Source organism: Pongo abelii, chromosome 9 (assembly GCF_028885655.2).
Source record: "Pongo abelii isolate AG06213 chromosome 9, NHGRI_mPonAbe1-v2.0_pri, whole genome shotgun sequence".
Taxonomy (NCBI): domain Eukaryota; kingdom Metazoa; phylum Chordata; class Mammalia; order Primates; family Hominidae; genus Pongo; species Pongo abelii.
Window position 1 is genome coordinate 70,961,736 of NC_071994.2, and position 24,863 is coordinate 70,986,598.

At 51.5% G+C, this 24,863-nt stretch overlaps 1 protein-coding gene across 2 annotated transcripts; it reads left to right on the forward strand.

The window, feature by feature from the left end:
* Positions 1 to 1,072: 1,072 nt before the first annotated feature.
* Positions 1,073 to 24,786, forward strand: APBB1 (amyloid beta precursor protein binding family B member 1). 2 transcript variants are annotated; one of them, XM_024254970.3, is made up of 14 exons: positions 1,073 to 1,201; positions 8,859 to 9,593; positions 16,101 to 16,276; positions 16,379 to 16,435; positions 16,519 to 16,604; positions 16,715 to 16,778; positions 17,198 to 17,347; positions 17,714 to 17,841; positions 18,232 to 18,346; positions 18,490 to 18,574; positions 18,847 to 18,930; positions 23,697 to 23,812; positions 23,950 to 24,126; positions 24,209 to 24,786. In XM_024254970.3, the coding sequence occupies exons 2-14, from the start codon at positions 8,873 to 8,875 to the stop codon at positions 24,374 to 24,376; spliced, it is 2,127 nt and encodes a 708-aa protein (XP_024110738.2). In that variant the 5' UTR covers positions 1,073 to 1,201; positions 8,859 to 8,872; the 3' UTR covers positions 24,377 to 24,786. The 2 variants fall into 2 exon arrangements, with proteins under 2 accessions (XP_024110738.2, XP_054380763.1); XM_054524788.2 differs by having other exon boundaries at positions 1,084 to 1,201; positions 16,086 to 16,276.
* Positions 24,787 to 24,863: the final 77 nt, after the last annotated feature.

Sequence of the window (24,863 nt, forward strand, 5' to 3'; positions counted from 1 at the left end):
GAGGCGGGAGGAATCTGAGCCCTGGAGGTTGAGGCTTCAGAGAGCCATGATCTTGCCCCCGGGTGATAGAGTGAGACCCCGCCTTGAAAGAAAGAAAAAGAAAGAACGAACTCAGATTTGGATATCTTTAGTTTTAGGCACCTGAGAGGGATTAGCATGTAAAGGCATTCTGGATGGTAATATAACCTCTCATTATCCTTGATGGCCTCTGGGTCACTGATCTGACCATTGGGATGTATCCCACTATCCAGGGAGGGTCTGTAGTAAGTATTGCACCCCACCATCTTTCCTTACATCTTTACACTTTTCATTTCACAATATCCCTTTCCTTGTGAATTTCTACCGGGGAGCAATGTATTCTTGACATTTTCCAGGCCTTGATGTCAGCTTTATGCTCAGCAGCAGAGGTATTTCAGTGTCAAGAAGCATCGGAGTTCCAGTCTAAATTCATCACTAACTGTGACTGCGGGCAAGTCGCTTTACCTGTCTTCATCTTAGCATCAGCCTCTGAAAAATGAGGATAATAATTCTGGTGATTTTACAGGGCTGATGTGAAGATTAATGCGCGTTAACGGTTTAATACAGAGCCCGGCACGGTGTAAGTGGTCAATAAATACGAGCTATTATTATCAGCAACGCTGTGTCCTCAGAGCCTCCCCACCAGGACGTCAGGGAGCGGTGCAGCAGGAGCGGAGCAGACTGCCTCCCCGGAATCCTTCCCGGCGCGGCCGCGGCGCCGCACCGCCGCCGCCATTCGGGCTCCAGCCCCGTCCGCGCGTCTCCCGGCGTGGGTGCGGGACCAGGGCCATGCGGGGTGCGCAGGGTGAGTCTGTGGAATAGTAGTGGAGGACGGCGCCGCGCTAGGCGGGGGTCCCAGGGAGTCGGCTGCAGGGATGTCTGCTGGGAGGGCTGGACCGCGGGGCTCACCGAGCTCCGAGGGTCTCCTGCAGGGTGAGGCCCCCTGCAGGGTGAGGCCCCCGAGAAGCTGCGGCAAGTGCCGCGCCCGCCGAGCTCGCTCCCGCGCCCGCCCCAAGATGGCGCCCCTCCCCCTCCCCTCGCGCGCGCCTCCGCCGCTCGGGGCGCGGCCCCGCGGCCCGCGCGCTCCTGGGCGGGGGATGTTGTGATGGAGAAGCCGCGGCGGAGCCCGAACCCCGCAGCCTGAGCCACCTCCGTCATCTGGGCCCGGGGCCTCGCCGCGCAGGTAGGAGTTGTTCCTGCCCCGGCCCAGCCCCGGTGACTGCGTCCCGATCCCCAGCGGCCGGCGGACCCTGCAGCCCCTACCCCGCGGCAGCCCGGGTCCCCCGGCCGGCCCCATCCCCCATCCCCGGGTCGCCCTTCCACCGCGCGCCTGCAGACCGTCCTCTCATACCCACCATCGCAGGGTCCACTCGGGCCCTCACACCGTCCCCTCCGCTGCCCTTTACCTTCTGCCCCTCGGGGTGACTAGGGGCGGGTATGGAGGACGCGAAGCGAGGGGCAGTGGGGGTTGGGGGAGGGGAGGCCCAGGTCGGGGAAGGGGACGTGGGGTGGGGTGGGCTGGCAGGCCGCGCCGATTCCAGCAGGGGTCCCAGGCCCTGGATCTGTCAAGCCGCATTCTGTTGCCCTCAGCGACCGAGGGGTGTGCCCTAGGGCGGCTGTGTCCCCAGCTCAGCCAGGAGGCCTAGCACTGGCAAGAACACTGATTAGGAGCAGTTTTCCCACTGCCAATTCCTAACCTGTTTTGTATCTGCCTGTGTATCTCTTGCATTCCGAGGCCCTCTAGCCATAGTCCCGGCTCTCTCCACCCTTCAAAGTCAACGCTTGCTGTCTTCATTTCCTTACTTCCCATTCATTCTTAAAATCACTCCACTCTGTGTCCCTGACACCCACTGAAACCGCCCAGGCCAAGGTCACCGGAGACCTCCTTGTGGAGAACTCCAGTGGACACTGTTATCTCCTTTACCTTTGAGTAGTATTCGGTGGGGTATGTCAACTCACTCTCCTTGAAGCATTTTCCTGCTTTCTGCCCTACAGCATTGTCTGCTCTTCTCAATCTCATTTGCTTCCTCTCCTCCTCTCTTTAGATGCTGGTGAGGCTCTTGGCTCTGTCCCGAGCTGTCTTCTCTCATTCACTGTTCTTTCTCCCCAGATATTTTATTCACTCCCAAAGCTTCAAATTTCATATATATGCTAATGATTCCCAAATTTATATATCCAGCCCAGACGTCTTTGCTGAAATCCAGACTCATATATCCAGCTGCTCTCTTGACATCTCCTTGAAAGACAAACAGGAATTCCAAACCTATAGATTACAAGCTAAATTATCTTCTCTGGTTTTCTCTGTACCCTACTTCCAAATCTGTTCTTCCTTCAAATCTCAGAAATGGCTCTATGCCAATCTGGAGTCATGAGCAAGACTTGAGATTAACCCCTCTCTCACTCTCTGCATCTCATTTCACCAAGTTCTGTCACATCCACTGCCTAAATATTTCTCAAATCCATTCATTTCGCTCTTTCCTCACTGCCACCGAAGTTAATCTGGGCCACCACCTTTTTTTTTTCCTTGACTACTTTAATAGCATACCCTCTTGCCTACCTCCCTTTAACTGTTCTCAACACAGTACCCAGAGTGATCCTTTAAAAAATGCTTCCAATCACTTATTCATGCAATAAATATGATTTCAGCACCTAATATATGCCAGGCACTGTGTTATGTCCTGAAGATATAATTGTGAGCAAAAGAGACTGAGTCCTTGGAGCTGACAATCTAGGAGAAAAATCAAATAAGAATAACATTACGAGTGTAATATGTACCGTGAAGAAAAGCTGTATGGTGCCTTGAGAACGCACAAGAGCAGCAGCTAAACCAGTCTCGGGGATAGGGAGAGAGGGTCGAGGACAGCTTCTCTGAGAACGTGACGTTTGAACTAAAATATAGTGGATGAGTAGAAGTTAATTCAGCTTAGAGAGTAGGAGAAGAGGTCCCAGGAAGCATGGAAATCACATGCAAACAGCTTGTAGAAGGAAAACATGTCTTCGAGGAATCAGAAGAAGGCTACTGAGGCTGCAGAGCAGTGTGACCAAAGCCGGGGGCAGGGAGGAGGAAGGCAGGCGCCAGACTGAGCAGGAAATTTGGGCCATGTTAAGAATTTTGTCTTAAGGGCCAGGCATGATGGCTCACGCCTGTAATCCCAGCACTTTAGGAGGCCAAGGCGGGCGGATCACCAGAGGTCAGGAGTTCAGGACCAGCCTGGCCAACATGGCGAAACCCCATCTCTACTAAAAGTACACAAAAATTAGCCGGGCATGGTGATGTGTGCCTGTAATCCCAGCTACTCAGGAGGCTGAGGCAGAAGAATCGCTTGAACCCGGGAGGCAGAGGTTGCAGTGAGCCGAGATCTTGCCACTGCACTGTAGCCTGGGTGACACAGCAGGACACCATCTCAAAAAAAAAAAAAAAAAAGGGAATTTTGTCTTAAGGTCTTTGTCCTTGATGGTAGTGGATGTGGAGAGTAAATGAAGTCCAGAAATTTTTCTCAGAGAGGAAATCATCAGTACCTAGAGATGGATTGAACATAGCAAATGCAGGAGAAGGACATGTCAAGATGTACCCCTACTTCAGATTCGCAGAATAGGATGGATTATATCATTCCATGAGCCGGGATCCTGAAGGAGGACCAGTTAGTGTGTGGGAGTGGGAAACACGAGTGGATCTATTAGCTTGAGACATCCAAGTGGAGATGTTGAGTAGAAAGTTGAATGTACTTGTCTGGAGCTCAGGTGAGGGGTCTGAAATGGAGATTTGAATTGGGAAATCATCAGTGTATAACTGAAGCTGTGGGCATTAATGAATACTTATACTGATTATAGGATGAGAAAGAGGAAAGGGCATGAGAATAAGCCATAAGAAACTCCAGCAGGTAATGGCTAATAGAGGAAGACGAGCCAGCAGAGGAGTCTAGGAACCCAGCAAACAGTAACAAGAAGTGTAAAAGATGAGATGAGATGAGGAGTGTGGAGATGAGAGTGTGGAGGCCACGGATAGAGGCTAGATGAGAGATTCATGGGGTCAGATGCTGCTGGGAGGACAACCAAGATGAGGACCGTGTCTGTTGGATTGAATGACACAGGGGTCATGTTGACCTTGGTAGGAGCTGTTACTGAGTCGTGCTGGGAGTGGAAGCAGGTTTGGAAAGGGTTGAGGAGTGAGTGGGAGGTGAGGAAGTGGCAACAGTGAGTGGGGACAACTCTCTCAGGAAGTTTGCCTGTATGGGGGAGGAAAGAGAGCAGTGAGTGGCTCTGGAGGAGCGTCAGGTCAAGTTGGGAGACAGTGGATCCTATTGAGAAGGAGAGGTTGATTATATAGAGGAGAAAATAGATAAACAGTGGTATAAAATTCCTGGAAAGGCATCATAGGAAGAATCCAAATCATAGGTGAAGCAGTTGGTTTTGGGAAGGAGAGAAAGGGATAGGTGCTGAAGTTTGGTTAGGTTTTTATGTTTGAGGATGTTCCCCAGTTGGATGGCTTCCCTTTCCTCTGTGAATTAGGAGGGGACATCAACCTCTGAGAGGGGTGGCCCATGGAGAGTTATGTCCTAGTCTCAGGCAGGCCTTTGCTGATGTCTTGGCTGTAGTAAGCCCCAGATTCCTGTAATGCCCTCCTCTTCCTCCTTCATGATATTCAGTCAACAAAGTAGGGAATGCTATGGGTGCCAGGCACTGTTCTAGATGTTGGCGTTACACTGCGTTGTAACACGTTGTTCAGTGACTGTTTCCCCCTGAACTGAGAACTCCTCCAGAGGAAGAACCATTTCTTTTGTATTCATCACTCTCCCCTGTGTCTAGCACAGTGCCTGGCATATGGGAAGCTGTCAGATTAGACAACTCCTGACTTTGAGCAAGACTCAACCCCAACCCCTGTAGTCTGATACCAGGATCTTCAGGCTTAGTGGCTACTTCTTTCACTTCCTGCCCCGAGGCCCCTGCCCAGCTCCCTGCCTTGAGTCAGAACCCATTTGGCTCTTTGCAAGCTTTGGTAACTCCAATGAGAGGGGAGAGATTAGGTTGTGTTCCTTCTTTAAAAAATTGGACTGAGGTCATCTTTTTGACCTCAAGCAGTGGGGTGTTGGTCACCACACCACCTCAGGCTAGATGCTCAGGCTTCAGCACATGAACAGTTTCACCATTCCTCCTCTAATACTTCCTGCCCTGGTAACCAGATTGGCGGGGCTGCCCTGAAGTCAACTTGGCTCTTCACTGTTTCAGCCTCACAGCACATGCACCCTTCTCAGATCATATCTCCTAGTGCCAAGGAGGTTGGTCTCTGCCTGACCTTTGAGAAACCCGGCTCTGTACACCACTGCTTCAGAGAAGGGTTTGCCATCCTTAAGTTCCTCTGAGCATGACAGAGTCATGGAGTCTTCCACTTCCTGACACCCATGGAGATGCCACTCTTGAACAGTGTCTGTGCCAAGATGTTGGTTTAAGCTACCTCCCTCACTCCCTTTTCCTAGATCTCAGCCCTCACCTCTCCAGGATTCCTGTCCCATCTTACTTCCCACTCAGGGACCCTTTGACATTCTCTGACACCCTCCCAAACACTCCCTTTGCTCCTCCCCAGCCCATTGGGCCACACAACCTTTCTTGGTATTAGATTATTCTAATAATTAGATTATTAGATTATTCCCAGCCAGTTCTGAGCTTCCTAGATCCTCCCACCCCCTGTGTCTGTCCCGTTCATCCGTCCTTTCCTTCTGCAACAGCCCAGTCTGTGTCGGCACACGGCGCACTCTCTTTGGTAATGGGAATGTGAAATTGAATAAGACACCGTCTCAGATATTCTGATAGAATGTGGTTCTGGGTGTTGTGAGACACGAAGGAGAGAATAGTCACTTGATGGTGGGGAGAGAACAGGAAAGAATGCTTAGGAGCTGTAACTGCTGAGGTTAGTTTTGAAATACAAGCAGAGGTTCTCACAAGGGGAGACAGAATTCCAGGCCGAGGGAGCAGTATAAACAAAGACCCAGGGCTTTAAGAGTGTGTGACATGTTCCAGAATCTGCCACACTTCATGTGGCTAGGGTATAAGGTATAAAGAAGGTGGGAGGTGGGGAGAGGTCTGACAGGTTATAGAGGCTGGCTCAAGAGGGTTCTTGGGTGTTCTGCTAACGAGTGCAGGCATTATCCTAAAGGCAGTGGTGAGCCCTCTAATTTTCTGAACTAGGGAGTGACACAATCTGGTTTCCATTTTTGGAAGATTACTGTGGTTCTGGGAGGAGGTAGAGCTGTCTATTTTTTTCTTCATTTATTCCAGTGGCCATGAGTTTTCTCATTGGCCAGGAGGAGTCACACTGAGCAGATCAACAGCTACACGTGAGGCAGACACATGCACAGAAACCTTTTTCATTTTACAGATGTATGGGCAGCATAGCACTAGTGTCTGAGGAACTAGAGACATAGAAAGGTGAGCTATGGGGCTGGGCGCAGTGGCTCAAGCCTGTAATCCCAGCACTTTGGGAGGCTGAGGTGGGTGGATCACCTGAGGTCAGGAGTTCGAGACCAGCCTGGCCAACATGGTGAAACTCTATCTCTACTAAAAAAAAAAAAAAAAAAAAAAACAAAAATCAGCTGGGTGTGGTGGTGGGCACCTATAATCCCAGCTACTCAGGAGGCTGCAGGAGGTTGCAGTGAGCCGAGATCGTGCCATTGCACTCCAGCCTGGGCGCACCGCACCTGGAGAGATGGGCAAGCCTTGCTCAGGCAGTTGCAACACCTGTGCTCAGTGCTGAGAACACAGAGGGAAGGGGGGTAGTGGGGAGTCAGGGAAAGAAAGAACTCCTTAGTAGAGGAACAGGGAGATAGGGAACTCTCAGATAAGACATCAAGGAGAAAGGTCTGTACAGTGGGAATTAGAAAGAGCGCAGTAGAGTGTTTGTTGGGACGGTCAGTGAGGGAGAATTGTCTGTTGGGGGAAGGGTCGGGTAGGAAGAGAGAATCAGTGAGGCCATCGAGGGAGGAGAGAGTAATGTGGTAGGGGCTGTTTGAAGGAGGGCTTGCATGGAGGGCTCAGGATGAGAGAGAAGTGGCAGTGGTTGGTCAGGGAGAAATAACTGAAATCGGGGGCTGGTGAGGGTCCAGGGAGAGAGCACTTTCTCGTGGGGGTCCGGGAAGGAGAGCAGCAGAGCAACTGGAAGGTCAGGGAGAGTGGGGAGGATGGAATGGGGCTGAGGGTGGGTCCCTGGGCGGCGGGCTGGAAGGATAGGTGAGACTCAGATGGTTGTGGAGAAGCTGACCCACGAAGGGCTGTGAGGAGGCAGAGGGAGGGGTCTGGAGGGGGAGCTGTCCTTGTGGAACAGGACGTCCTCTTACCTGAAAGGCAGGTGGAGTTTGTTTGGGGCACCATGAGGCATAGTAACGTAACCAAAGTGTTTTCTGACACTGGCAGAGGAGATGCCAAAGCGAAGCCTGGGGGAAATGGGGACTGATTCATACATTCATTCAACAAATATTAATGAAGTTCCTGCTCTGTGCCAGGACTACGCTAGGCACTAGGCATACTGTATTTAACCAAAAAGGCAAAATCCTCACCAACATGGAAATTATAAATTATAGTCATGAGGAGACAATCATTAGACAAAGTAAATAATAAATTGGCTTATCAGATGGTGACAGGCGCTGGGGAAGAGTTTAGGGATTGCTGAGGAGGGGCCGAGGTAGCCTGTGGGTTTAAAATGGGTGTTCAGGGAAGGCTTCACTGAGGCTGTGACATTTGGTCAAAGATCTGAAAGGCTGGGCCAGGTGCAGTGGCTCATGCCTGTAATCCTAGCACTTTGGGAGGCCAAAGTGGGCGGATCACGAGGTCTGGAGTCTGAGATCAGCCTGACCAACATGGTGAAAACCCGTCTCTACTAAAAATACAAAAATTAGCTGGGCGTGATGGTGGGCACCTGTAATCACAGCTACTCAGGAGGCTGAGGCAGGAGAATCACTTGAACCCAAGAGGCAGAGGTTGCAGTGAGCCAACTGGAGTGCCATTGCACTGCAGCCTGGGCAACAAGAGCAAGACTCCTTCTCAAAAACAAACAAACAAAAAACCCCCCAAAAACAAAGATCTGAAAGGCTGAAGAGCCCAGGGGAAAGGCTCCCATAGTGATCCAGGACAGGGCATTATAAGGGGCTGGCAGAGGGACCGGTGCCCAAGGAGTCCCTTCATGGAAATTGTCACCAAGATGTAGCTTCATCTGGCGAGAGGAGCCATGAATTGCAGCCGAGCGCCCTCCCTCTATGACCCGCCTCCAGTGCCATGCCCTGTAGGGCTGGTTTTGCAGCTTATTTGCTACTGTCCTCACAGTCCCTGGTATGGGGTAGGCTTGGGGACTGGTTGAGCTGAGTGATTTATGGGAATAAGAACACAGCCGGAGGAGCTTACAGTGATGGGGCTTGGGATGGAAGTGCGGCAGGAGAGGGGCAGTCAGTGATCACTGTCCAAAACACACGAGCCAGTCCCACTCTAGCGGTGTTCCTGGCACAGTAATCCCCGGGTGGATGAGCTAGGGGGTGGGGAGGCACAGAGAGCCATTGTGTGGAGGCCCTGCTGGTGGGACTGAGGGTAGAGCAGGCGCCAGCTGTGCCATCCCAGAAAGCTCAGGGCAGGGGATATAGAGATGGGGTGGGCCTCAGACCTGGGGCTGGACTGTGATGGGGATGATAGTGCTGGGACAGAAGTTGAACCCAGTCATTCTCATAGGATAGAGAGCCATGGGTGCTAGCCTGCTTAGTGCAGGGAGATGAGGAGGCACAGGGCATAGCCCTGGGGCAGAAGCAGTGATGCTGCTGTTCTGGACCAGAGGCTCAACAGCATCTCCCCTCCCCACCCCACAGGAGCTGCCAAGGCCATGTCTGTTCCATCATCACTGAGCCAGTCGGCCATTAATGCCAACAGCCACGGAGGCCCCGCACTGAGCCTACCCCTGCCTCTGCACGCTGCCCACAACCAGCTGCTCAACGCCAAGCTGCAGGCCACAGCTGTGGGACCCAAGGACCTGCGCAGCGCCATGGGGGAGGGTGGTGGGCCTGAGCCAGGCCCCGCCAATGCCAAGTGGCTAAAAGAGGGCCAGAACCAGCTCCGGCGGGCCGCCACGGCCCACCGTGACCAGAATCGCAATGTGACCTTGACCTTGGCGGAGGAGGCCAGCCAGGAGCCTGAGATGGCACCCTTGGGCCCCAAAGGCCTGATACACCTGTACTCTGAGCTGGAGCTCTCAGCTCACAACGCGGCCAACCGAGGCCTACGAGGACCTGGCCTGATCATCAGCACTCAAGAGCAGGGGCCAGATGAGGGAGAGGAGAAGGCGGCAGGGGAGGCCGAGGAGGAGGAGGAGGAGGATGATGATGAAGAGGAGGAGGAGGACTTATCTTCTCCCCCAGGGCTGCCTGAGCCCCTGGAGAGTGTGGAGGCCCCTCCCAGGCCCCAAGCCCTTACAGATGGCCCCCGGGAACACAGCAAGAGTGCCAGCCTCCTGTTTGGCATGCGGAACAGTGCAGCCAGTGATGAGGACTCAAGCTGGGCTACCTTATCCCAGGGCAGCCCCTCCTATGGCTCCCCAGAGGACACAGGTACCTTGTGGAGCTTGACATGGGCATGTGGGAGGGTATGAGGGCAGAGGTTAGGACTCTCATACAGAGGCCAGTGCCAGCCTGATGTGAGCTGAGAGCCCATACCCTGAGGCCACAGCAGGCCATGTCCAGGCTTTTTCATTCAGAGAGTGCTTGGACATTCTGGTAGATCTGACCATCATGCATGCCCGGATGGGTGGATCTATTCATTATGCATGCCACCATGGTTGATAAGTGGACTAGTTTGTTTACTGGGCACTGACTAGGTAACTAGCCCTCTGCTCAGCATTTTCAGGCTTTATCCTTACAATAAAGCTGTGAGGTAAACACTATGATTATTCCCATATTACAGATAACCAAAAAGAGATCCAGAGAGGTTTAGGAGCTTTCTCGAGACCACAGACAGGCTGAGATTACAGTAGAGCTGAGATCTAAACCAGGTCTGAGTACAGGCCTGAGCTCTTGGCCCCGTGTTATGCTGCCGCCAATGCATAGAGCACAGTGCACTTAGGTGCACTTGGGACAGTCGGCCCCTTCATTTTTTTTTTTTGAGACAGAATCTCGCTCTGTCGCCAGTCTGCCCGGTTTTAACAGGTCACGCCTGTTGGGAGCAGCCAGCAGCTTCCCACAGAGGTCTGTTTGGAAAGACTGGGAATGTTGTGTGCTTATAATCCACATGCTCCAGCACCATTGCAAGGATACAGTTTTGTCAGGAGTAGGATATTGACTCAAAGTTAGAAAAGAAAACCGTTTGGGTAGGGGGAGGAGAATAGATACTAGGATTCCAGGGCTTAATCATTAAATATGTCCATTTAAATAAGCTGAGTCTCCACATTTTCTAATGTCATGTAGAGAATACAGGAAAAGCTGAGGAACAAAGGGTGGAGATAATGGACTATAGTCACAATCAAAACCCTGGAGTTTTGTAGATGGAAGTCTAAGAAAGATTAGGAAAGACCCCCCATCCTTACCAGGCAGCGGACACCATACCCATACCCCAAACTGTGCAATCTTTGTGGAGAACATGCAGTTCAGATGAGCCTGGGGCTGCACACCATCCCCTTTCGAAAAACTCATTCTGGACATTTTCAAACATATACAAAAATAGAGAGAAAAGAATAATGAGCCTGATTTACCCATGACCCAGTTTTACCAATTATCAATACATAACTAATCTTGCTACCTGCATGCTCTCTTCCATTCCTAGGCCCAGCGTAGGTTATTCTGAAGCAAATACTTTTATCTGTAAATGTTTACAGCTGGGTGCAGTGGCTCACACCTGTAATCCCAGCATTTTAGAAGGCTAAAATGGGTAGATTGCTTGAGCCCAAGAGTTCAAGACCAGCCTGAGCAACATGGCAAAACCCCGCCTCTATAAAAAATACAAAAAAATTAGCCGGGAGTGGTGGCATCAGCTACTGTGGTCTCAGCTACTCAGGTGACTGACCTGAGAGGATCATCCGAGCCCGAGAAAGTCGAGGCTACGGTGAGCCATGATTGAGCCACTGCATTCCAGCCTGGATGGCAGAGCAAGACGCTTTCTCAACAACAACAACAACAACAAAGTTTACTTTTGCATTTCTGAAAGATAAAACTCTTAAAAAAAAAAACCCACCACAATATCATTATTGTACCTACAAAAATGTAATAATAATTCCTTAATATCATTAAATATCCAGTTGATATATGTTTTTAAAAAGGCTGGATTGAGCCTGGGCGCAGTGGCTCACGCCTGTAATCCCAGCATTTTGGAAGGCTAAGGTGGGCGGATTGCTTGAGGCCAGGAGTTCAGAAACAGTCTGGTCAACATGTGAAACCCTGTCTCTACAAAAAATACAAAAATTGGCTGGGCATGGTGGCTTATACCTGTAATCTCAGCACTTTGGGAGGCCGAGGCAGGTGGATCACGTGAGGTCGGGAGTTCGAGATCAGCCTGGCCAACATGGTGAAACCTTGTCTCTACTAAAAATACAAAATTAGCTGGGCGTGGTTGCAAACGCCTGTAATCCCAGCTACTCGGGAGGTTGAGGCAGGAGAATCACTTGAACCCAGGAGGCAGAGGTTGTGGCAAGCCGAGATAGAGCCATTGTACTCCAGCCTGGGCAGTAAGAGCGAGACTCCTTCTCAAAAGAAAAAAAGTAGAGACAGTGTCTCACCATGTTACCCAGGCTGGTCTTGAACTCCTGTTCTCAAACAATCCTCCTACCTTGGCTTCCCAAAGCACTAGGCTTACAGGCGTGAGCCACCATGTCTGGCCTGATCTATCTCTTAAAGTTATGTTTGATCAAGTTCCCCTTCTATTTTTTTTTTTTTGTTTGCAGTTTTGCTTTTGTTTTTTAACTGGAGAATCATGTTGTTTGTCCTGAGTTTTCTATGGTCTGGATTTTTCAGACTCTCTCCTGTGGTCATATTTACCATGCTCCTCTTCCCCTGGATTTCCTGTAAATTGGTAGTTAGTTCTAGAGCCTTGATCAGATTCAGATTTGAGCATTTTTGTGTTTTGCTTTTGCACGAATATTTTATAGGTGGTATTAAATACTTCTACCGAAGGCAAAGTCTGATTGCCTCTCTTTTTTGTGGTGTTAGTGGCCTTTGGCGGTCATTGCCTGAACTCCTTTTAAAAGGAACAGCCCCTCCTGCACTCCAGCTGATTATTTTTGGGATTGGGGTGAGGAAAAATATAGTCTCAATGCAGCCAGTTAAAGGGAAACTGAAAACTAGATATTGGTGTAAAATAGCCCAATTTCTAAACGTTAACAACAAATTCTATTTTTTAAAAAGCACTGTGCAGGCCACACACAATCTATCTGAGGCTTGCATCAGTCTGCAGGTTGTAGGTTGGAAGTTTGCAAGACTGGGGGTGTGAGTCAGTGACCAAATACAGGCCTAGTTGCTCAGTTGCCCCTGGGATGGTCACTGTGGGGGCTGCAACTCTGAACCACCTATGAAGCTTCTAGGAGTAGGGGGATAGTACTGCTGAAGAGCTGGGGCGGGTTTGCTGGGCAGTGACCTCAGCAAGGATGTTAGAGTGGCAAGAGGATTCTCAAGGATCATGCACTGGTGGAGACTTTGTGAATTGAGGATAGAGGTGGGGGCCAGCCCAGCCCAGGAAAGGGGCCAAGTCACTGATTACTCTTTTACAACTGTGTTGCCATGACCATGACGGCTGCAGAGAAGGTTTGTGCTCCTGCAGAAATGAGGCTAGAATTGAGCAAAAATTATATTCTCCTTCCTATTGTAGGATATTCATAGAGCTATAGATTGAATGCATAAATGCATGAATTCATGAATTAAATGAATGATGAATGAATAAACTTTACTACCTGTATTGAATTCATACTCTGCTCCAGGCCTTATCCTAAATGCTGGAAATGTATACTATGGGGCAAAGATGTTCTTACCTCCTGGCCTTCACAGCCTGGTGAGGAGAGAAAGAAAGAAACAGGTGGTTATGATCAGTGTGATGAGCTCTCTGGGGCTGGGGAAGTACAGGAGGGGCCCCTGACCCTGCCTGTGAGAGTGGTGTGGGAGAGGGCAATGGGTCAGTTTTAAGAAGGGACCTGTATACTGATGTCTGAAAGAGAGGTAGGTGATAGCCAGGTGAAAATTGAGAGAAAGGGAGGTGGGCTGGGAGAGGACAAGGGGGCATGTCCCAAGCAAAGAGAGAGAAGGGAGTGGCCAGAGGTAAGGCTGAGAGGCAGACAGGGGTTCATGACAGCACATAAAACCTGGGGAGGAATTTGGACTTTATCCTGAGGGCAATGACAAAACAATTAAGAGGATTCCGTTGGAAAATTACTTGATTAGTTTAGCATCTCAGAAGAATCATTTGGGCTGTACTGTGCAGCTGAGATTGGAGGAGACCAGATAGGAAGAGAAAGACCAGTTATGATGTTTTTGCAATGATCCAGGTTAAAAAAAAAAAAAAGCTGGTAGCCTGGGCTATGTTAGTTATGTGGGGTGGAGAGAAGGGGAAAGCGTTAAGTCAATCACTGATTCCTGAGCAAGTGAGTACACCTGGCTTCACCACTAAGGCATTTGTGGATGAATGAAGGAAGGAAGGAAGGAATGATATGTGAACATTTAATATATTTTATGTGTAAGTGTCTGCATGAATTGATGCAGGAGTGAAGGTGTGCGTTCTGGAATAAATGCATGTGTGTGAAAGCAAAGGGCTGGGTGGGCTGTGCTTGGAGGGAGATGTGCCAAGCTCCAGAAGGGCCTCCCATATGGCCAAGGGGGGAGAAACTGCCCTTCCAGGACAGATCGGAAGGATGAAGCTCTTTGAAGCAGGAAGGTACAGGCTGACAGGGATGGCAGATGGATTGGCGTGTGTGACTCAGTCAGGAGATGGTGAACTGGTCCCCAGATTCCAAAAGTATCCAGCCCTCATGAAGCAGGCTGTGGCTGTGGAGGGCACGGAGGCCCTAGGGTGGTGTTCCTGGAAGGTTTTAGCAGGAGAGTCCTGAGGCGATGTAGGGTCTCTGGGGAACAGCAGGTATTCCCTGAGCCTCAGCCAAGTTTCAGGTGCCTATTGAAAACCTTATTCCATAGAGTGTGAGTTAGGGGGAAGTGGGGGTGAGGAGAGGCGGTGATGGCTGCCTAGAAGGTGGATGGGCAAGAGCCCCTCCTCTTTGGGTGTCTGTGGGCCCATGTCATTTGGAAGCTGAGGATGGTGAAGCACCCTGCCTGAATAACTCTCATCAGGTGTGCAGCCACCTTGGAGTAACCACGCCCACTCCCAGCCCCGCTGTGTCTGGTTGCCCAGCAGCCGGGGTCTTGGGACTGCCTGTCCCTTAGTACAGCCTCTTGGACCAGTCAGGATTCCTGGTTTCCCTGGTAACGGGAAGCACGTCAGCAGTCTGGGCGCTCCCAGCCGGTCCTGGTGCTGCGGTTGCCGAGGAGACGCTGCAGCCTAGCTGGGCCCTGGCAGGTGAGGGGTGTGGGGGGGTGCTGGGAAGCCCCAAGCCCAGCCTCAAGCTTGCTGGGGCTCAGGACCTCAAAGCCCACCCTTGGGTTCAAACTGCTGTGCAGGTCCTGGACAGGGGCGGGATCCCTGAAGGCCTTGAAACCACACCCTATTTATGCTGACAGCTATAGGCTCTGCAGGGCCCCAGGCAGCTGGGGTATTCCTGAGGGGCTGAGTCTCCTGGTATCCCTAAGACTGGGCTTGGCTTAGGCACTGAGGTAACCACTGGAGGGTGGGATGGAGATTCAGGATTGGGGGAGGGGAGCCAGGGTGAGGAAGAAGAGGTGTGAGCAGAAGGGGCTGGGGTCTCATGAACCTCCCTTTCTCCTCCCTTCCCCCTCCCTTCCCCACCCCCCAAGGAGATTCCCTAGCATGGTGGTCCTGGCCCCTCCCTAGCAAGCTCCAAGCGGGGGAGGATCTTGCCTGGCAGACGCTCTGCCCTGGTGAGAAGGGGGCGGGATGAGCTTTTCTCTGCAGCCCAGCACCAGGCTGTGAGCCCAGCTGGCTGGGCTGGAGGGGCTGTGAGGAGGGAGGGTGGAGGCAGGAGGGGCCGGGAATGAGCGCCATGTTCTCCCAGGACTTTTTCCTGGCCATCATCCTGCAGGACAGCAGCGCAGGTGAGGGGCAGCATGAGGTTGGGCATCATGTGGGGTGGGGCTGACAGGGAGAGAAGAGTTAGAGGACGCATGAGCGGGTTACAGGGATGGAGTGGTGTGGCTCTGCCGGCAGACAAGGGTGTATGACACAGATGCGAGGTATGTGTGTATGTGCATGACGTGTTTGCTTGCAACTGTATGCAGCAAGGGTCAGGAAGTGGGCGTCTGTGGTGTCTACACATTTGGCAGGGTTTGACGTATGCCGTGTGTCTGAGTGTGGGTCCGCCTGTGTGTGTGGTACCCACACATGTGTTAGGGGCCATTGTGGTGTGGTATCTGCACACCTGTGTGGCAGGGGCTCGTATGTTTAGCTGCATGCACACACGCCTCTGTGGTGTCTGCATAAGTGTATGGCTAAAGTTTGTGTGTGTTTGCCCCTGCACATACATGTGCACCTGTGTGTGATACCTGCCATCTGTGCTGGCATTTTCTGTGTTGCATACCGTGGTGTTTGTGGCTGCACAGGTGTGTGGTAGGGCTTGTATGTGTTGTGTGTCTGTGTATACATGTATGTGTGCAGGAGCTAGAAAGTGTTCACCTTCGTGTTAACTGAGATAATAGATATGTATGAAAGGAGGTTCATTGGGGTCACCCAACCTTCATTGCTCCCTTCCTTCTTCCTTCCCTGCCTTCCTCCTTTCCGCAGTGTGGCCACATTAGCCACCAACAGGGCCCAGGAGGAGACCTGAGCCATGTCCCCAACTGGTGGCCCCACATGTGGTGACTCCAGACTATAGGCTCTAGGCAGAAGCAGGAACTGTGTTGTGGTATAGCTCTTTCTCCACCCCTTCTCAACCATGGGGTCTCAGAGGGGACCGGGCATAGGCACCGGCTGTCTGCTCTTTGGGTAGGCTGACCCTCACCAAGCCTCCCACCTGGCAGATTCCTTCTGGAACCCCAACGCCTTCGAGACGGATTCCGACCTGCCGGCTGGATGGATGAGGGTCCAGGACACCTCAGGGACCTATTACTGGCACATCCCAACAGGGACCACCCAATGGGAACCCCCCGGCCGGGCCTCCCCCTCACAGGGGAGCAGCCCCCAAGAAGAGTCCCAGGTGAGGCTCACAGGCCTGTTGGTTTTGGGCCAGGGGTGGAGGGAGTGTGTGCTGCTGGAGTAGGATAGGACACTCGCTCACTACTCCCATCCCTCTTCCTAGCTCACCTGGACAGGTTTTGCTCATGGAGAAGGCTTTGAGGATGGAGAATTTTGGAAGGTGGGTAAGGGGACCTGCTTTACCACGGGATAGCTGGAGGAGGGGCATCATTTTGATCCTGATTCCTCAATCCCCTTCCCAAGGATGAACCCAGTGATGAGGCCCCAATGGAGCTGGGACTGAAGGAACCTGAGGAGGGGACATTGACCTTCCCAGCTCAGAGCCTCAGGTGAGCTGCCAGATGCAGTGGGCTGGCAGTGGGATGGATCTGTCTGGAAGGGGCCTTGGGACAGCTCCATTTATGGGAGCCCTGTGCCAAGTATTACCATCTGCCTTCAGCCCAGAGCCGTTGCCCCAAGAGGAGGAGAAGCTTCCCCCACGGAATACCAACCCAGGGATCAAGGTTTGTTCAAGACTGACACCCATTCTGAGTCTGGGGCCCTCTTATTTGTCGGACAGCCGCTAATGTTGTGCTCTGAGGGGTCTCAGCGCAGTTCCCCAGGTCCTGAGTTAGGAGTTCTTCCAGTCTCAGCACAGAGACCTGTGTCTGAGCTGGAGGCACTTCATTTTTTAAATCAACCAGCCCAACAGCCAGGTTGGGGGCCCTTGTAGTCTTAGTTCAGGTGCTTTTTTGTACTAGCTGTGGTCTCATCTGACATCTCCCTCACCCTAACCACATCCCCCTCTCCCTAACCACATCCTGTTTGGGGAGCTTCTCCATCTTAGTTCGGAACACCCTGCCTCCTGCCACACTCTGTAGACAGGAACTCTCCAGTTTTGACTCAGATCCTCTACCTCCTGCCCCTCTTCTGTGTCTGGCAGTGTTTCGCCGTGCGCTCCCTAGGCTGGGTAGAGATGACCGAGGAGGAGCTGGCCCCTGGACGCAGCAGTGTGGCAGTCAACAATTGCATCCGTCAGCTCTCTTACCACAAAAACAACCTGCATGACCCCATGTCTGGGGGCTGGGGGGAAGTAAGGACCTGAGCCGGGGGTGGGGGGTGGTACTGTGAGAGTATGAAGGGAATTATGAGAGATGGGAGGTCTGACCTGCCCACAAGCAGGCTGGGAAAGGGGGATATTGGCCCATCCTAAGTGGCAGCCCTGTGGGATTGATGAGTGACCCCAGGCTAGGACCTTGGGAGATGGTAGCCTAACAACACTGGAGTCAATGTGAGAGATGACATGTGACCTCCACTAGAGTGAGGCCTGCAGGGCGGGTGGTCTGACACCAAAGCAGGGGCCCCAGAGCTGTGGCTAACATCCCTTGAGCTGCAGCGGTCAGAGATCAGCCACCATCCTGGCTGGAGTCCCACTGAGTGCCTGCTTCTGGTCCTGCAGGGAAAGGATCTGCTACTACAGCTGGAGGACGAGACGCTAAAGCTAGTGGAGCCACAGAGCCAGGCACTGCTGCACGCCCAACCCATCATCAGCATCCGCGTGTGGGGCGTCGGGCGGGACAGTGGAAGGTGGGAATAGGGCTTGGGATTCCAGGGTGGGAGTTCATCCAGCATCAGAGTCTTCCTCTCTAACTCTGTTATTTGCCTCTCTTGTGCTGCTGGATCCAGAGAGAGGTACTATGCCTGTTTTCCCCCTCCTACACCTGGACCAGATGCCTGGAAGCACCCAAGCTCCCCTCTTCTGCCCTGCCCCTTCCCACCCGCTATGCACCACCATTAGCCTCTACCTCAGCATGCTTGCCTGTCTACCCTCCCTCCAGAAGGCAGCACCTATGGGGGACCAGCTGTGGGCAGAAGCCCTGGAGGAGCTGTGACGGGCAGGGAGGACGTGGGTGGGGTGGGGACCAGGCTCGGCACTGGATGGTACTGGGAGACACTGAGGTGCCCCTCCCCCAACAGGGACTTTGCCTACGTAGCTCGTGATAAGCTGACCCAGATGCTCAAGTGCCACGTGTTTCGCTGTGAGGCACCTGCCAAGAACATCGCCACCAGCCTGCATGAGATCTGCTCTAAGGCACGGCCCCCTCCACTCCCTGGACTAGCTGCCACCTTTGCTCTAGGAGGGTGTGGGTGGGGTCACTGAATGGGGTGGGGGGCCCCAGGGCAATGAGGCTCTAATAGATTCTCCCTGGCTCCTCGCCTCCCTTCCTTCCTCAGATCATGGCCGAACGGCGTAATGCCCGCTGCTTGGTAAATGGACTCTCCCTGGACCACTCTAAACTTGTGGATGTCCCTTTCCAAGGTCAGTGTCAAAACCCCTCCAGGTCCAGCTCAGCTTTGTTGGCAAAGGTGGGTGACCCAAGGAAAGGCATGAGCTCCTGGACAGCGCTGATAGAAAAATGAACACATGAAGACTGAATACTCCAATACGTGGAGGGACTCCAGTTAAAGGGAGGCAGGGGATGAGAAGGAAGTAGGGCCTCGGCTGGGCAAGTGTCCAGCTTATGCCCTGCTGGTGGGGCTGGGGGTGAGCAAGGTCTGCCACCATGATCAACCTTCTCTTCTTTCCCATAGTGGAATTCCCAGCACCTAAGAATGAGTTGGTCCAGAAGTTCCAAGTCTATTACCTGGGGAATGTACCTGTTGCTAAACCTGTTGGTATGTGTGTCCTTCTATACCCAGGGGCTGCTACCTTGATCCTAAAACTCTGCCCCTACCCTCTGCCTTCCAATACTTCTTCTACCAGACCTTCCTCGTGCTTGGTGTCTCCCTACCCTTTAAAACGCATCCCACCTCCCTGTACTTCTGTCCTAGCTCTATTTCCTGTCCTGCCTATAGCAGCAGTCAGCACACCTTCGCTGAGCGTCAGCCACGTGAGTGGTGCTGAACCAGGCACAAAGGGAGACCCCACTCCTTCATCCCATGGAAAAACTTTGGTGGGATTGGGAGGCAGATGTTAGATGACTGGAGACACCAGACAGCAGCCTGTAGCTGGGTTTAGTGTTACAGCACCAGCTGTGGGCTGGGAGCATCTGGAGAAGGAAACAGTGAGCATAATTGTCACATACTTTATTGTTGCAAAGAATTTTTTTTTTTTTTTTAAGACAAGTCTCGCTCTGTCCCCCAGGCTGGAGTGCAGTGGCATGATCTTAGCTCACTGCAACCTCCGCCTCCCGGGTTCAAGCAATTCTCCTGCCTCAGCCTCCTGAATAGCTGGGATTACAGGCTCCTGCCACCACGCCTGGTTAATTTTTGTGTGTTTAGTGGAGACGGGGTTTCACTCTGTTGGCCAGGGCTGGTCTTGAACTCCTGACCTCAAGTGATCCACCTGCTTCGGCCTCTGAGAGTGCCGGGATTACAGGCGTGAGCCACCATGCCTGGCCTGATCTGGTTAATTCTTATATTTCAGTGCTTTCCTAGTATCTGCTATTTATTTGTTTATTCACTTAACAAATACCTTTGAAGCTTACCATGTGGCAGGCCCTGGACTAGGCACAGGGAGAACAGTGGCCACAGTCCCATTTTCATAGAGGTTGTAGAAGGTTATGGTAGAAAAAAACCAGAAATTAATAAAATAATCACACAAATAAATGTGTGAGTTATTCATTGAGAGAAAGTAGCGAGATATAACAAAGGAATTTCATCTAGTCTGAGGTTGTAAAAGACTTCCTTGTGAAAGTGACATTTGAACTGAAATCCAAAAAATGAATAGAAGTGAATGCGGTCAAGTGGAATGGAGGTGGAGGTGGGATGGGGGAAGATCAGGGTCTACAGTGGGAGGCACTTTGGCACTTCCAAGGTACTGAAAGAAGGCCAATGCAAGACGAGGCCGACAGCTGGGCAGTGGTCAGGCTGCCAGGTCAGGGACCTCAGGGGCTATGTTAATGATTTTTTCTTCATCCTAAGGGCAGCAAGGAGCTGTTGAAGTCTCCAAGAGTGCACTTGCCTTAATCAGATTTGAATTTTGAAAGCTCACTTTGGCTATTTCATGGAGGGGACTGTTAAGTGGGTGGAGGTGGATGTGAGCAGCTCAGTTAGGAGGCTCTTGCTGTAGTCCTGGCCAGTAATGAGATTATCTTGGGCAACAATGGAGCTGAAGAAGAGTGCGTGGATTCAAGAGCTGTTTAGACAGGTATAGTCAACAGGCCTCAGTGATTGGTTCGATGTGGGTGAGGGACAAGGATGACTCCTAAGTTCCTGGCTGTTGGACCTTCTGGATAGTGGATTATTTCTTTCAAGGTGGCAGATGCTTGAAGAGGCCAATTTGAGTGTGGAGATTGTGAGCTCACTTTTGGACATGCTGAGTTTGAGATGCCTTTGGGGAAACTGAGAGGCAAAGTCAGGTTGGCAGTTAGATTCACAGATCTGGAGCTGAGAGGAGAGGTCTGGGCTGGAGATAGAAGTTTTGGCATTATTGGGTTGTAGAGGTAATCAAAGCGATGCATGTAGAGTAGCTTGACCCTGGAAAGTGGGCATCCTGAAGTGAGAAGGGAAATGAAGCTAGTCGTAGCCTTGAGGCCCTCCAACATTCAATGGATGGGTAGAGGATGAAACTGCCAAGGATAGTGACAACAGGAGAGAGGCAGGAAGAAGAAAAGAGGCTACTTGAAGAAGAAGTGGTGGGGTATCATGTCAAAAGACACACAGGAAGAACTCAACAAATGTTTGATGAATGAAATAAAAAATGAATTAATGAATAAATGAGACTTGCTTCAGATTACATGGCCAGGAAAGCTAGACCTGGGAGTCGAACCCCGGTCATCTTTAATTCTCTGCACTTTCCCTTATACCGTGCTGACTTTCATGTCCAAAATCTTACATTGAAAGAGGGGACCCTTCTTAGAAAACGTGGGGATTGAACTGAGGTTTTGAAAGAATGCTTGGATTTGCAGAGTGGAGTGGGTATTTCATTTGGATTCAATGGCACTGCCAAAGACTTGGAGCTGGAGGTGAGAAAAGCATGCTGACCCTTACGCCTTTGCTTTCCTCCTTCTTGTCCTCAACTTCTAAACCCTTGTTGGCTCTTCCAGTTGTTACCCTCATTCCCATATGTGCTTCTTTCCATCTACCACTTGACTCTGGTCCTCCCTATGCCAGATCAACTGCCTGTGACCCTTGACTGCTCCACTTGGACAAGTGGTCTCTAAACTTACTTCCTGCTTTATCTTGTGCTCCTTTTTAAACATTAGCCCCTCCAGAAGCTGCAATATTCATTCATTAATAATTCATTTATTTAACAAGTGGTAATGAATGCCTGATACATGTCAGGCACTATTCTAGCTTCTTGGCATGCATTAATCAACAAAACTGACAAAGATCCCTGCTTTTATTTAGCTGACATTCTAGCAAGGAGAGACAGACAATAAAATGAGTAAACCATGGAGTATGTTAGAAGGCAACAACTGATACAAAAAAAAAAAAGAAGAAGAGAAAAGCACAGCAGGATAAGGGGGATTGCATGTAGGGCTGGAGGTCAAGGTCACAGTGTAGGTTTTAGTCCTGAGTTATCAAATCTGACAGCCTTTTTCCATACCGTGGTCCACTGCTTTCACTGCTTCCCTGCCAAACTTCCCAAGACTCTGAGGCCAGGCTCCATCTCCCACAGCCCCATCTATTCAGCAGTTTGACTATGATGTCCCTTTCACACACCTGAACTTTGAGATTTCCAATTGCCCTGGCCTAAATGTCATAAACATCACACCCCTCTGCCTGGCTTTTGAAGCACTCTGCAGTCTGACCTGGCCCATCCACTTCTGTGACACCTGGTTTTACCAGTTTGGGTGCATTTGCCCTTGTTGCCTTGAGAGTGACTTGCTCATGCATCTGGAATTTCTTCAGCAGATAAGCCCTGTGTTAGAACTGGGGACAGAGGGATGAATTAAATTCCTTTTCTGTTCTTGAGATGGCCACAGCCCAGTGTGGAAAAAAGTTTTCCAGCAGTTACAAGATGTTATGGTAAGAGTTGTCTCAGAGTTGTCCTCTCCCTGCCCTGCAGCAGGCATGGCTTCCTAGACAGCACCTAGTTGGAGCCCTGAATGATGACAGTCTGGAGTTTCTCAGTCCAGCAGGGAAAGGGCACTCAAGACAGAGGCTTTTCCCTCAGTTGCAGTCTGTGTCCCTCAAGAGCATTTTCTTCTCTTGCTTTGTATTCCCCATCTGCTTTATAGGCCATTTGCCAAGATTAGTTGTTAATAATAATGGTACACAAATCATCTGAAGCTCAGGGAGCAGTAAAATATGAAGCTTGACAGCTCCGGTGAGGCCAGTTTTTGGAAGACTTGTACGCTTTTGGGAGCAGTTTGGCCTTGATCCAGCCAGAAGTCAGATGAGCAAGGCCAAGATGGGAGAAGACATGCAAGGAAGACATTTGTCCTCTGCCCACAAAGAGTCCACGTGGTCCATCCTAGTGGGAGCTGAGAGGCACTAAAAGGGGCAGAGGGCCTGGGAGTGGATCACAGAGGCATGTGCCTTTTGCACTGGCGTTGTGCAGAGAGACAGTAGATCACACGGCCAGCTTATGAGTGTGGGGACTAGAACTGATGCCTTCGCCACAACATGTGCTTCTGCCTTGGTGCTCTGCTGAGTGCAAGCAAAAGTGGGATCCATGAGGGGAAATGTTTAACAGCAGTTTGAGGTGGAGGAGGCCATGTATTATACGGGAAAGTTGATTGATCTAAAAGTCAGGAACCTTGGGTTCCTTGGCCCTTGAGCACATTATAGACATTTTTGAGTAGAACTAAGGTCTTGAAAGCCCTTCTAGTTCTGAAAACTAGTAATATAGAGAAGAGGTAGGAGAAAGGCATGCCTAAGAACCCAGGCTCTGGAATCAGACTGCCTGAGCTCAGGTCCCCATTCCTCGATGTGACCTAAGGCATATTACCTATCTCTTCCGTTTCCTTATTTGTAAAATGGAAATAAAGTAATCTATTGTGATGTTGTTGTGTGGGCACAAATGAGGTAATACACTGTAATGACTTAGCACAATGTGATACAGAGTAATCACTCCTCAGATAGATATCTTAAAAAATAATTGGGTCTTGGGAGAGGACTGGCCTGTAGGGCTGATTTGGGAGTTATTGTGGTGTGAAGCAATGTGGTGTGATGAGCGCTGAGAGAGCACGATTTGGGGAAGTCGGAACTTTGAGAGGTCAGTCAGTTCAGAAGTGTGGAGGAATAGGCAGAGCCAGTGAAAATAACGAGCCTAGGATTCAAGGTTTTAAAAAGTAGGAAAATGTCCAGTTACTGAAGCCAGGGGAGGAGAGCCCCAGGGAAGGGATACTTGGACAGCATTGTCCAAGATGTAGGCTGGCAAAGTGGGGATGGGGCAAAGGCCCTGGGTTTGATTGGGTGGAACTAGAGGTCTAGGATAGAGCTGGGGTATCCTCTGTCTACCCTCAGTGGTGTCTTGTGTCCATATGTTCTAGGGGTAGATGTGATTAATGGGGCCCTCGAGTCAGTCCTGTCCTCCAGCAGCCGTGAACAATGGACCCCAAGTCATGTCAGCGTGGCCCCTGCTACCCTCACCATCTTGCACCAGCAGGTAAAGAGCTGGGGTAGAAGTCGTGGCTGTGCCTTGCCATGGAGGGGAGACTGGGGGTGAGGGGAAGAGCTGCTAAGATGGATGTGAAACACAGTGTGGGGTTGGTGTTCCGTTTTAACTGAGTTCCCTCCATGCAGACAGAGGCAGTGCTGGGAGAGTGTCGGGTGCGTTTCCTCTCCTTCCTGGCCGTGGGCAGAGATGTCCACACCTTTGCATTCATCATGGCTGCCGGCCCAGCCTCCTTCTGCTGCCACATGTTCTGGTGCGAGCCCAATGCTGCCAGCCTCTCAGAGGCTGTGCAGGCTGCGTGCATGGTAAGCTGGTTAGGGTGGTGTGGTGGTGGCGTGGTCCCACGTGAGGCAGGCTGGAGAGTGACTGCCCTGCTTGCCTCCGCAGCTTCGCTACCAGAAGTGTCTGGATGCCCGTTCCCAGGCCTCCACCTCCTGCCTCCCAGCACCCCCTGCTGAGTCTGTGGCACGGCGTGTAGGGTGGACAGTCCGCAGGGGTGTTCAGTCGCTGTGGGGCTCCCTGAAGCCCAAACGGCTGGGGGCCCATACCCCATGAAGACGCCCCCACCTTCCCTCCACCTGCTTGTGTTGGGCCCCAGGGAACTAAAGGGTGTGGGTCAGGGAGGGGTTTAGAGGCTATTCCCAGGCCTCAGGCCTCCCAAATATGCCCCTCCCCAGGAGCTAGGGTTCCCTGCCTAGGAGCTGGGGAGGGAGAGATCTAATCCCTTCAAGGAAGTGATAACACTGGAGTGGTAACAAGAGGAGCAGGAAGCAAGGCCAGCCCTGGTTCTCCATCCCCATGTGTTTCAGGTGGAACAGGAGGAACTGGTCCAGGCCAGGCCTCATCCTCCTGGGACCCAGCAGGGGCAGAAGGAGGAAGGGACTGGTCCAGGCATGGGTCCCTTCCCCCTGCTCCATGGGCACCTCTGCTGTATTGATATCACTAATAAAGTCTGTCTGCACTGCTGTGTGCCTTCTCATGCCTGTACCACACCATCAACCCCATTACCCTGTGCCTCAGTTATGATCTTGTTCCAAAGATC

Coding starts and splice junctions, on each gene's coding strand:
- APBB1 (XM_054524788.2), top strand. CDS start 8,873: ATGTCTGTTCCATCATCACTGAGCCAGTCGGCCATTAATGCCAACAGC. Junction 18,347..18,489: donor TGCATGAGATCTGCTCTAAG/GCACGGCCCCCT, acceptor TTCCTTCCTCAG/ATCATGGCCGAACGGCGTAA. Junction 23,813..23,949: donor TCACCATCTTGCACCAGCAG/GTAAAGAGCTGG, acceptor CCCTCCATGCAG/ACAGAGGCAGTGCTGGGAGA.